The sequence below is a fragment of the Mustelus asterias genome, chromosome 1 (genome assembly GCF_964213995.1).
Source record: "Mustelus asterias chromosome 1, sMusAst1.hap1.1, whole genome shotgun sequence".
NCBI lineage: Eukaryota > Metazoa > Chordata > Chondrichthyes > Carcharhiniformes > Triakidae > Mustelus > Mustelus asterias.
In genome coordinates, this window is record NC_135801.1 from 109,505,050 (window position 1) to 109,518,834 (window position 13,785).

Below are 13,785 nucleotides of genomic sequence, written 5' to 3' on the forward strand. Positions count from 1 at the left end.
TGTTGTCTATTTGAGATCATCTGTCTTTACATTTTGTGATAGGTGCGTTGAGTGAATCTTGGATCAAATCTGGTTGCTGAGTAAAGCAGGTCCAGAGACAGCTTGACTCATTGATGGCAATAAATTTGCTACTGGGATTCTTCTGGCTTTGTCTAATAGGGTGATGGTGGCTGGACAAGTAGCTGGAAGATTACCAGTGTCCTTTGCTGGCAAACTGTTGTTTTAACTCATTAAGTTGCAGCGACTCTCCCATGCACACTTTAGTAAGGGGAGCAAGCTGATCTGTGCCTCAATTCCCTGGGTGTAGGTAAGTAAAGTGTGACCCTATGGGAAGAAACACTCCAAAATGAAGCTCTATTAATACCAATTTCTCAGTATCATGGTGTTGAGACACTTGGTGATGAATGCAAGATCATTCAACGTGCACAGACTTTAGCGGTAACAATACTTTTATTATTATTAAATCTCAAAATTGCAATAAGGAAAACATGATGTACATTTAAAACAAAACTGAAATTGCACATTTTAACATTGAAACCATGAAGTTAGAAAACTGTCAGAAGTGCAAAGATTCCATACAGTAAGGCACAAGGATAGGCCACAAGAAGCTGTTGTCCCTCCATTGCCAATGTCGAGATAAACATTTTCGAAGCTGATAGACTGCACCATCCAATGACAATCAAAGCGAGCGGAATTCCAATCACTCCCCTGAGATTAACAAAACAGAGCACGTTATCGTGTCAGACCTAATCAGCCTCACAATGCCAAATCCAAATGTTAAATAAATCTTCTAAAATCTGCATAATTTCTTTGAAGTTTGGCTGCATTTCAGTTTAAGATAAAGATTAGTACACTAAAGTGTAATCAATATGGGAGGAATGACAAGGATGATGAGTTTTTTCTTCATTTTCGCAAATGCAGCTGCTGCACGAATTAAATACAGAAATCAGAAAATAGGTTAGTGCAGAATAGGAGTAGGTTTTGTGAGTAAAATTTGATGATTGGTTTCTTTCTTAAAACTGGAGCCTGGAAATTATAGTGGAAGATGTTATCATGTGCATATCTAACACAATTGCACAGAGGCTCATTTTTAAATGTGTTAACAATTCCATTAAAATAGTTGATAGAGCAATTTGATATTCGCGATCATACAGTAACATGACCTACAGCGATTTCCAGGCTAATGAATTATTCAACCCATTGATTTCACCCTTCTTGCACACAACTTTTTTTCTTTATTCATTCACTCGGAAAAGCAGCCAGCATAATCAAGGACCCATGCACCTCGGACATACTCCCTTCCACCTTCTTCTGTCAGGAAAAAGATCCAAAAATCTGAGATCACGTACCAACTGACTCAAAAACAGCTTCTTCCCTGCTGCCATCAGACTTTTGAATGGACCGACCTCGCATTCAGTTGATCTTCCTCTACCCTAGCTATGACTGTAACACCCCATTCTGTTCTTTCTTTCCCTATGTACGGTATGCTTTCTCTTTATAGTGTGCAAGAAACAATACTTTTCACTGTATACTAATACATGTGACAATAATACATCAATAATACATCTGGAGATGATGGCCAAGTGATATTATCGCGAGACGATTAATCCAAAAACCCACCTAATATTCTGGGGACCCAGGTTCAAATCCCACCACGGCAGATGGTGGAATTTGAGTTCAATTTTAGGAGCGGCACGGTAGCACAGTGGTTAGCACTGCTGCTTCGCAGCTCCAGGGTCCCGGGTTCGATTCCCGGCTCGGGTCACTGTCTGTGTGGAGTTTGCACATTCTCCTCGTGTCTGCGTGGGTTTCCTCCGGGTGCTCCGGTTTCCTCCCACAGTCCAAAGATGTGCGGGTTAGGTTGATTGGCCAGGTTAAAAATTGCCCCTTAGAGTTCTGAGATGCGTGGATTAGCGGGTAAAATATGTGGGGGTAGGGCCTGGGTGAGATTGTGGTCGGTGCAGACTCGATGGGCCGAATGGCCTCCTTCTGCACTGTAGGGTTTCTATGATCTATTTCTAAGTCAAGTCAAACCAAATCAAATCATGGAATGCGGGCATCACTGCCAATGTTAGCATTTGTTGCCCATCCCTAATTGCCCTTGAACTCAAATGGCACACCAGGCCACATAAGCGACAACCATGTTGCTGTTGGTAAGGACGGCAGGGTTCTTTCCCTAAAGGACATGAGCGAGCCAGGTGGCTTTTTGCGACAATTGACAATGGTTTCGTGGTTACCATCACTGAGACCAACTTTATATTCCAGGTTTATAAATTGAATTCATATTCCCACCAAATGCCATGGATGGATTTGAATCCATGTCCCCAAAATATTCACCTCCACCTGTCACTATGTCACCATCTTCCCCACAACTCACATAAACTGCAAAGTTAGTTCTTTCTGTTGCAAAACTCAATGTTTTTTAGACTGTGAACTTTTCTTTGTTCTTACTAATTACCCCTGAAGACCACACTGCCACCCACTACTGCTCCATCATTGAAACGATGATGACTACAAAATTTTAGTGTGTGGTTTGCAGCAATTGTTTTGCTCCAAAATGGTGTGCGCTGCAAACTTCTACATCTTAGGTTGAAACAGCTGATATTTGAAACATCTCCCAGTTTGCCATTCACTCTTGCACAAGGGAGGTCACTAAGACTCTGTGTTACAAGAGAGCTGAGAACATTTCATTTTTTTCCTGCTAGAAAATAGGTGGAGAACAGATACGCTGCTTCATGAAGATTGCAGGTTTTCTCATGGTACAGGGTGCCATTGATAACCACCTGTCAGCTCTGAGATGTACCATAACCAAAAGGGATTTCAATCTCTCGATGTCCAGCTGGTGAGCGACTGTAGACAGAGAGAGAACCATGCATGTCAATGTCTGGTATCCTGGAAACAGTCACGATGCCTTCATCCTGTCTGCTGTGTTACTATGACAAGATGTGGAGATGCCGGCGTTGGACTGGGGTAAACACAGTAAGAAGTTTAACAACACCAGGTTAAAGTCCAACATGTTTATTTGGTAGCAAAAGCCACACAAGCTTTCGGAGCTGCAAGCCCCTTCTTCAGGTGAGTGGGAATTCTGTTCACAAACAGAGCATATAAAGACACAAACTCAATTTACATGAATAATGGTTGGAATGAGTGAGTTGTTTTGTTTCTTAAAGACTTGATTAGTTGTAAGTATTCGCATTCCAACCATTATTCATGTAAATTGAGTTTGAGTCTTTATATGCTCTGTTTGTGAACAGAATTCCCACTCACCTGAAGAAGGGGCTTGCAGCTCCGAAAGCTTGTGTGGCTTTTGCTACCAAATAAACCTGTTGGACTTTAACCTGGTGTTGTTAAACTTCTTACTGTGTTTACTATGACAAATCAGAAGGTGGTTACAAAGAACTGTCCACTGACAACATGGTTTATGACTTCAGGGCACAAGCAACTTGCTCGTGGGTGCAAGAAAATCCATACTACCATGTGAATTGTCTTAAAGCAGACCACTGATGTGCCAAAATAATACTTCTACTGCCTGGAGGATTCTGGAGGAGTCCTATGGTATGTGGCAGAGTGGGGTTAAGATTTGTGATGGTCTGCTGCATGCTATACAATCTTACCATCACAAGGGAGCAGTCTTTACCACCAGCTGTACGTTGACCCGCTTAGAAGGAAGATGAAGAGGACGAGGAGACAATCAATACATCCCTTTCTGCTGTGAACGACTCATTGCATAGCCATATTAGTAAGCATAAACCCAATTCTTCATTCACCAACAGTCCCATATCTTCCACTCCCCTTGTCCATTTGTTGCACAACGTGAGAACAAAAGCCAACACAAAATAAACATTCCGATCCAAAGTTATAAATTCGGCCATGATATATTCATACAAATGTCAACTAATCGCCCTTATGCATTCCCTTAGTCTTCCATGTGTCATTGCCTGGCCGCGTGCTCAGTACACAATGCTATTCCAGTGGCTGCAACGTGGCTGCTAGAAGGCTGTGAGCTTACGGCATGGAGGAACGTGCCGTTGACCCTGCAGGGTAACATTGATCAGCTCTCAGACTGCACCACCTTAACATGCACAGCAGCAGGCAGGGCACTGGTGGAGTGATGGGGGTGGGAGCATAAACGTTTTCATCTTGAGAAAGGACAGCATGTTTGTGCTTCTTGGTGACACAGTCACTCTACCAGCGCAGCACTTCAACAATCTTAGTAATCTGTTGGAGAAGAGATTTCTGCTCATTTGAACATTGATATCCAGAGCCATGACAGCAGCTGCTTGAGCTTACAAGGTAGCAAGTTGACCTACATGACCTCAGTCTAAGCTCCCATGGCAGCATCCAAACATTGGGTGGTTGTTGTTTTGGCTGCAAAGGAAGCTGAGACATCAGCCAAAACACACTGTGTTATAGTTTGATCCTTAAGTGTGTTAATGCAGTTGGCCACCACTTTCGCATTGGAAAGAATGGATTTCAAACTCTGTACAAAGCCTCATAACAAATTTAGTGTCACATTCCTCCATGCCCCTTGACATTGCACTGAACCTTTCTGACAGGCTTACCAATACACTAAACATTTCTTGTATATACCCATCAGCCTTTTGGTATAATCCAATGCATCAAAGTGCTTCTTTGAGTCCGATCTGCAGCATAATGTATGTGCAACCTTGCCCTCTGACAAGTAGGTACCTGTGCTACCCTTGCATCTTGCCCTGGCTACCGGTCACTGCAGTGTTATACTACATGCATAATCCCACTGTTATGCCACACAGGATTGTCAGTATCTGAGCTGGTGGCTGTGAGTATGATGATGTTTCTTCTTTATCACTCTCTTGTTACTTTTCCATCACTGCTTTGCCAAGTTGCAATTGTAGAGTATTTGAAAGGATAAATACAGTGGTTAGCACTGCTGCTTCACAGCTCCAGGGTCCTGGGTTCGATTCCCGGCTCGGGTCACTGTCTGTGTGGAGTTTGCACATTCTCCTCGTGTCTGCGTGGGTTTCCTCCGGGTGCTCCGGTTTCCTCCCACAGTCCAAAGATGTGCGGGTTAGGTTGATTGGCCAGGTTAAAAATTGCCCCTTAGAATCCTAAGATGCGTAGGTTAGAGGGATTAGCGGGTAAATATGTGGAGGTAGGGCCTGGGTGGGATTGTGGTCGGTGCAGACTCGATGGGCCGAATGGCCTCCTTCTGCACTGTAGGGTTTCTATGATTTCTATTTCTATGATAAAGGCACAAGGATAGGGTTCTGGTGAGGGAACGGGCAAAGTGTTAAGATCCCCATTGAGACTGACAACTTTAAAATAGATATTGGCATGGTGGTTACCACTGCTGCCTTACAGCGCCAGGGATCTGGGTTCAATTCCTGCATTGGGTAAATGTCTGTGTGGGGTTTGCACATTCTCCCCATGTCTGAGCGGGTTTCTAGATAAGCTTTTTATGAGTTTATTAGTGTCAGTGCATTCAGGTCTTCAATGTTTGATCCCTGGCAATCTGATTTTTCTGCATGCATTAAGTTGGCCTTGAGGGCATCCTGCACCGCCCCTGGCCCCCACACAATGGATAGCTCACATCTCCCCTTCTCTGCACCTCATGCACCTGGGCCTCTCTTGCAGCACCATTGAATTTTGAGGAACGTTCCGAACGTTCCCTTCCCTGTTGCATCTTACTTCACTCTTCTTGCTGCCCAGAGCTTCTTTAACAAATAATTTGAGCATCTACTCCAGCTGGAACATGCCTCCTCTTTAAAAAGTGCAGTGATACTAGCCTTGAAAAAGCTTTGTTCCACTTCTGAGACACGCAGCCTCTCAAGCAAACATTCAATGCTGGCTGCACACAACAATCATGCAACTTAGTAGGTAGCGCAATGTTGGCATGGTGCCCACATCGGAAGCAAGGGCACAGGTTAATCACGGATCAGCTGCGTCTGTTTTTTGGAGCTTTCAAATCTTCCCCTTGGTAACTTTTCTGAAGCACCATTGGTATGTGATGTCAGCATGCACTGATATTGGTTGTGTAAATGCTGAAATGAAACTGTTTCACCAACTGGTTAAGGACAATATCTCAGGGAGTCATCAAGCCAATGCCAACCTGTGGAGCTCTGGAGCCGTGCTCACTAGGAATTATAGCCACTTAGGACCCTTACACACAGCAGAGACAGGATACTTTTATTTTATCAGTGAAACTTGAATTTGAATTCCAGATCCTGGAGATGAAAAGATACTGTGCTGACCCACTGTTTGTCCAAAACCCAGCAGAGGGGGTATTCGCCAGCCCCGTTTGCTGACGGCGGGAGTCCCGATTTCCTGCTGAATCGGGCAGCAGGGCCAAAAAGGGGAATGCTGCTGGACGTGAGGGCTATCGGGATTGACCCGACCCGTTCCCGTTGACTCGACCCGTTGCTGGAGTTGCGGATAGTGATGAACATTGTCAGAGAATACAGCAGGATATAGATAGGCTGGAACACTGGGCGGAGAAATGGCAGATGGAATTTAATCCAGATAAATGCGAAGTGATGCATTTCGGTAGATCTAATGTAAGGTGGAGCTATACAATAAATGGCAGAACCATCAGGAGTCTCGACACACAGAGGGACCTGGGTGTACAAGTCCACAGATCCTTAAAGGTGGCAGCACAGGTGGAGAGGGTGGTGAAGAAGGCATATGGCATGCTTGCCTTTATTGGACGGGGCATAGAATATAAAAATTGGCATATGATGTTGCAGCTGTATAGAACGTTGGTTAGGCCACATTTGGAACACTGCGTCCAGTTCTGGTCGCCACACTACCAGAGGGACGTGGAGGCTTTGGAGAGAGTGCAGAAAAGGTTTACCAGGTTGTTGCCTGGTATGGAGGGTCTTAGCTATGAGGAGAGATTGGGTAAACTGGGGTTGTTCTCCCTGGAAAGACGGAGGATGAGGGGCGACCTAATAGAGGTGTATAAAATTATGAAGGGCATAGATAGGGTGAACAGTGGGAAGCTTTTTCCCAGGTCGGAGGTGACGAACACAAGGGGTCACAGGTTCAAGGTGAGGGGGGCAAGATGTCAGGGGGATGTATTTTACACAGAGGGTGGTGGGGGCCTGGAATGCACAGCCAAGCAAGGTGATTGAGGCAGACACGCTGGGATCGTTTAAGACTTATCTAGATAGCCACATGAACAGACTGGGAATAGAGGGATACAAACGAATGGTCTAGTTGGGTACATGAGTGGTGCAGGCTTGGAGGGCCGAAGGGCCTGTTCCTGTGCTGTATTGTTGTTTGTTCTTTGTTCCACTGGCCCGGATCATATTCCTGCTCAGAGTGGGCTTGCAGTCTGATTAATATCCAAACCTGCATCAGGTGGGCTTTGGTATTGGTCATCACCAAAGTGGACCTGACGTGCTGGACCCCGAGGGTCCAGGGGAGTACCATAAATCTCTCAGAAAAGAGGGACATCCTCCCCACCACACTCAAATAACAGGTCATTTCCCACCCCCCACCCCCCCACCATAGGCATGAGGGTGATCTAACCTGACACCCCCCTCAGCCCCTCAGAGCCCCACTCAGGCCCTCCCTCAGCCCCTAACCCCTTCAGACCACCCCTAAACCCTCCTCCCCCTCAGACACCCTCTCAGCTCCCAATCAGACCCATCTTCAGGCCATGTGCTTTGATGGTGGCAATGGTGCGTTGGCACTGACACCTGGGCCTGGCACCTTGGGCCCCAAGGGAGGGCAAGGAGCTAAGTCCAGTGGACATTGGCCCCTCCATCACTGCCAGGCTGCAGAGGAAAGATCCCCTCAGGGACCCTGCGGGTTAGCTGGGCTCAGGCTGGGTCACCTTGATCCATTAAGCTGTGAATGAAGCCTATTTCAATGCATTGCACTATGAAATTGATAGGGATTAAAGGGTTCCAATAGAATAGAGAGGGTTTCAAAGATTTAAGCTTGCTCGGAAGGCTCACAGACTTCAAATTCAGTATTGATTTGAAGGGGGCATGAGTGGGATTTCTAAGGGGTGAGGGGAGTAGGGGAGAGGCCATGGCGGTTGTGAGGGGGAAGGGGGGTTGAGTGGGGATCTGAGGGTGCTTCGGGTCAGGTCACCCCCGCATGCTTGTGTGGTGTAGGAGGGGTGACCCATTAATTGACTGGTATGAGGGAGATGCCCCTCTTTGCTGGGGGGCTGGTGGTGCTCTCCTGGTCAGCTGGGATGAGGAGTATCACCATTTTTGGTGGGAATGGGGACCTGTCTCTGATCATGGAGATTGGGGAGACCTTTAGAATGGTACCCTGATCTCTGAATAGCCGGGATGGCCGGCGAGTTTCTCGGGATGCATTAATTTCCATCCTTCAGATTGATGAATCCCACCTGACAGACGCTGCCAGTGCCAGAGGGAAACACTCTGCTTTTCCTGCTGGTGTGGGCACTTAGTCCCAATTCAGGAGAATCACACTCGGCATGTTTCTGTATCATATGGTCATTTAACCATAGAAAAGTCATGGCACAGAAAAAGGCCATTCAGCCTATCATGTCCGTGCTGGCCAAAAGAAAGAAGCAACAAACTAGCCGTTCATTTTAACTCCACTTTCCAGCACTGGTCCATAGCCTTGCAGGTTATAGTGCTTCAGATAAGATAGAATCATTGAATCCCTACAGTGCAGAAGAAGGTCATTTGGCCCATTGAGTCTGCACCAACCACAGTCCCACCCAGGCCCTATTCTCATAACCCCATGTATTTACACTGCTAATTTACCCTGACACTAAGGGGCAATTTAGCATGGCCAATTAACCTAACCCGCACATCTTTGGAGTGTGGGAAGAAACCGGGGCAACCAGAGGAAACCCACCCAGACATGGCAAGAATGTGCAGACTCCACACAGACAGTGACCCGAGGCCGGAATTGAACCCGGGTCCCTGGCGCTGTGAGGTAGCAGTGCTAACCACTGTGCCACCGTGCTGTCCATCCGGGTGCCTTTTAAATGAAGTAAATATCTCTGTCTCAATCACCAATTTGGCAGTGAATTCCAGACAACCAAGGAGAAAAAGTTCTTCTTCATATCCCTTTTATCCCTTCTACCAATCACCTTAATTATTTTATTGGTAAAGCATGACACATGTTACCGTCATCCAGTGCCTTCCTAAAAAAATGGTATTAAGTTGTAACAAATTCCCACCAGTACTCTTTCACAATTATCTGTCTTATTGATAATAGAACATGAATTAAGAATATATCTACAGGTGAAAATGCATCCGCGAAAAGTATTACAGTGGATCTGTTTGCACAATGCTGGCGTGCAGAGTGATTATTCAAATGCAGATAATATAACAGAATCAATCTTAGCAGGAATCTAATCTCCAGAAGTCATGTTTGTGCAATCAGAGCTGTAGCAGTGACTGATGTGTTTGCCTATCAGATCTGAAAGAAATGATGATATCATGCCACAAGTGGTTTTCATTTGTTTTTTTCATCTTTGCTGCTGAAGCTATTCATATAAAAATGGAAAGGAATTCAAAACTAGTCTAGTTGGATTATCCTCTTCAAATGATTTGCCAGATAGTCTTTAATGGTATTGTAATACAGTAAGTCAAGATTTGACACTGTTACCTGCTTAGAACAAAGCGTATTTATGCACATGTATGTATTTAAAGAAAGAGGGACTTGCATTGATATGACATCTTTCATGACCTCAGGACATTTCAAAACACGACAATCAGTTAAGTATTTTTGAAATGTAGTTACTGCTGTAATGCAGGTAATATTTCACAAGGGCCCACAGACGGATATGATGATAACCAGATAATCTGTTTCCAGTGATGTTGGTTGAGCGATGGTGCAAGGAGATTTAAAAGTGGGTAAAATAAATAAGAATTTTAAAAATTCTTTCATGGGATGTGGGCATCAGTGGCAAGGCTGGCATCTGTTGCCCATCCCTAATTATATTTGAAATGAGTCGCTTGCGTGCTGGGCCATTTCAGAGAGTAGTTGAGAGTCAACCACATTGCTGTGGATCTGGAATCACACGTGGACCAGACCAGGTAAGGACAGCAGATTTCCATCCCTAAAGGACATTAGTGAACTAGATGGGCTTTTATGACAAGCAATGGTAGTGTCATGGTCACTGTTACTGAGATTAGCTTTATATCCCAGATGTATCAATTGAATTTATTGCCGGGATTTAACCGCTCTGCCCGCCACGAGAATTGGAGGGAGCGAGGGTTGGACAACGGGAAAGTCCATTGATCTCAATTGGGATTTTACAGTTTCGGGACGAGCAAGGCCGTAAAATTCCACCCATTATTCCACCAGCTGCCATGGAATTTGAACAAATGTCCCAGGGCAGTAGCCAGGGCCTCTGGATTGCTAGCTTAGTGATATCACTTATCCACCATCCCCACCAAATAGGACAGAAAAAATAAATAAATAGTGCAATTATATTCCATATTTTGGATCACTGTAATATGGCCCCTGACTTCAACTGTGACCAGAAACTGGTCCAAAGGGGCAGTTACTTATATAACCTCCAATCCCACTTCCTTCTCGCTGTGTTCCCATATTAACCTGCTGTTTTGTGTAGGAGAGAAGGACACTTGTGGGAAAGAAGCATAGAGTCAACTGATATTATCAGGACCCCAATTGCAGTTCCGATTTAAAGCCAAAGCAATTGTCAACACTCCAACTGCAACATACAGCCCCACTGTCCAGCAAAATCTGCCAGGAGCCTGATCCTGTGCCAGAAGAGGTCCAAAAGATAAGTTTTAAATTCATTTCTCAGGTTTCCTTGTTGGGACCAGATAGGCATCAGTGAGGCTTCAGGGCTCAGAATGCTTGGACCTCCTTTGCACCAGACTAGGCCGCACCCCCCTCCCCCACCGCCCCCCATCCCTGACATGCTCGATTACAGGGTTACAGCGAGATCCTTCCAAATACATTGCATCAAGGCACCCCACTGACTGCTGGGCGCTGTCCTCACAGATCTCAGGCTGGGCTCTCCTGTTGTTTATTTTCACTCCTGCCCGTTTAGTTGGCAATTTAGCAGGATGTTCGGCAGCAAGTTATTTTAATAAGGCCCTGTGATTAAGATTGGCAGGGCCTCGATCCACTCTTGGCCTTGCTGGCCAGGTTTTCTGCTACTGCACTCCTTCACACCAACCCTATCTCACTGTTAATATCAGAGCAAGGGCATTGGTATTCTAACAATGCAAGGTGAGTTGTACAAGTGCAGTTGAGTCGGGGTTAATTTGAAATGTTCACACAGTCTCACAGCATATTGATTTCACAGTGATTGCAGTAATGCTACTGTAGCTAAAAATGTTAGTACTCCCTTCTAACATTTAAAATTTCACTGGCAGTCAGAGATTTATAAATTTGAGACTGGCACACGTGCTTAAATGGAGCCATAATTTGGGAAGTGGTTTGAGTAGATGGTCCAATCCAGTGGCAACCCGATGCAGTACTCTCAAACTAGTTGTTAACACTCCAACTGCAACAAATACTTTAGCTTTGGCAATCTCTGCAACTAAATAAAATGGGGACGTTTTCTGCATTATAAATATTATGAAAATATTCACATAATCACTACACTACCAGCTAGGGTCCCCAAGGTCAAAGTCTGCCAAGACAAGTTGTGAAACTGAATTCAATGTATCTGACAATTTGTAGGCCACCACAAGAATATATTATCATGAAAGCTAAGGGATTGTTGTAAAAACCAAACTGGTTCATTCACTTTCTTTCACCCTGAGTTAATCTGCTCCAAAAGAGACATTAAGCCATATTACGTGGTTGACTCTCAGTAGTATCTCAAGTGACCTAACAAGTGAATTATTTGTACAGGACATTTGCTACCAAGCTCATCAAGTCAACAAGAGCTGAAGATTTGCTCACAAACAAAATAGGGCAGTGATCTCGGTATTATCATTGTTCATGCAAAGATTGACTAATGGCATTGACCCAGGTGCATGGATCCAGTTTTATATATTTAAACAAAATTTTAGCTGGGTCAAAATGGTCAAATTTCAGTTGTTTTCTATAACTTGTCTAAAAAGCATTTGTTTTTGTCTTTCTGTATGTATAGAGACACACACTGATCCATCTGAGACCTCACAATGTTAAATTCTATCAGGTATTTGCTCCTGGTTGGGATAACCAATCTTTAAGCTATAGCTAAATAAATTATAGTCTTTTGTAAATCAGCAATGGGTGAATTTTCACATTCCTATAAACTACAAATATATACTTCGGACCAAACTATTGTATTGTCTGACTAGTGAAAGACGAAAAAAAATGATCCAGGTGATAGAGAACGTAATACAAACCATTGGTGTTGAGGTGGATAATTGCCAATACTTACAGTCAATTGAAATTGCTTCAGCCATTTGACAGGTTTAATGGAGACCTAGTAACATAAAAACCAGAAGCAGGAGTAGGCCATTCAGCCCTTCGAGCCTGCTCCACCATTAATTTTGATAATCGAATTTAATATCCTGATTCCCCCTTCCTCCCATATCTCTTGATCCATTTAGCCCCATTTCTTCTTGAAATCAGACGTTTTGGCCTCAACTACATTCTGTAGTGAATTCCACACATTCACCATTCTCTGGGTGAAGAAATTTCTCCTCACCTCAGTCCAAAGAGGCTTACCCCTTCTCCTCAAACTATGACCCCTAGTTCTGGACTCCCCCATCATCAGGAACATTCTTTCTGAATCTACCGTTTAATCCTGTTAGAATTTTATAAGTTTCTATGAGACTGAGGCATTCTTTGCTGACCAGGTTAGTAACGAGCTGTAAGGTTCCCTGATTTCACTTATGTACAATGTCCTTGCTGCTGCTCTCTGTCAAAACCCAGCATCTGTTCAGAGTGAAAGTGATTTCCTAAACTTGTACAAATTCACAAGTGGCCACAGCTCGGCACCACCCCAAACCCCTCCCACCCCAACTCCCCGTCCATCCCTCCCCAAAGCCCCCTCTCCTCCCCAATGCAACCCAACTCCAAAGATGTGCAGGTTGGGTGGATTGGCCATGCTTGGTGGAAGTGCCTGCAATCTCATATCAGTGCCTGCTGTCTAAAGACCAGCAGATTATTATAATAGTAGTCTCATTAAGGTGCCCTACCAGTATTATTCTCACTTTTCTACTTCCTTCTGCACACTTTTATGCCTTTGAAATTGATTTTGATCAACAATCATGTGGGTAGAAGCTGCCCAAAACTGGGATGAATATTGAAAGCTTTCTCTAGTTGATCAATTCCACTGTGTCGAGGTCAGACTCCAGAAAGCAGCAGCATGGATTTACTGAAGTACAGGTCTTTTTTAGTTTGGCTCAAGAAAGTAATGAGAATCAATTACTATACGTTTAATCTTCTAATTTATTAACTTGTATAATTTAACATACTTCAGCTATTTAGAATTAGCATGGTATTTCTGTTCAGAGAGGTTTAGAGAGCACGTGACTGATAACGTATAATAATTTTGCTGCATTCCCACTTTCTAGAAGGGCTTGTTGCTTTCCTGGTGCCAACGTTATGTGCCAATATCAGACAAATAGGTCAAGTTTCAGCTTATTGGCAGCATGAGTTTGCCTATGCAAGCAGAATTTTGAGGAAAACATGAAAAAGAAGCATTGTGAAGAAACTTACATTGTAACAGATGTTTCAAAGTTAGCCTGCTAAAATAGCCTCGAGGCATTGTAGGAAAATAATTCATGAAAGGTCTTGTGAAGTACTGGACAAATATCCCACATTCAGAGCAACTTTCATTTTCCATCATTAAGTTCTATAGCTGAGCTCAACAATAAAGAAAATGCTGTT

The 13,785-nt window shown here is 44.2% G+C and overlaps 1 protein-coding gene across 3 annotated transcripts in view; it reads right to left on the reverse strand.

Annotated features, from left to right (window-relative positions):
• Positions 1-437: 437 nt before the first annotated feature.
• LOC144496002 (protein YIPF5-like) overlaps positions 438-13,785 on the reverse strand; it is a 49,125-nt gene continuing 35,777 nt past the window's right edge. For all 3 annotated transcript variants that reach the window (XM_078216947.1, XM_078216957.1, XM_078216966.1), the window contains exon 6: positions 438-708. In XM_078216947.1, coding sequence (XP_078073073.1) covers positions 546-708 — 163 coding nt within the window. In that variant the 3' untranslated portion in view covers positions 438-545. The remainder of the gene's footprint in view (positions 709-13,785) is intronic.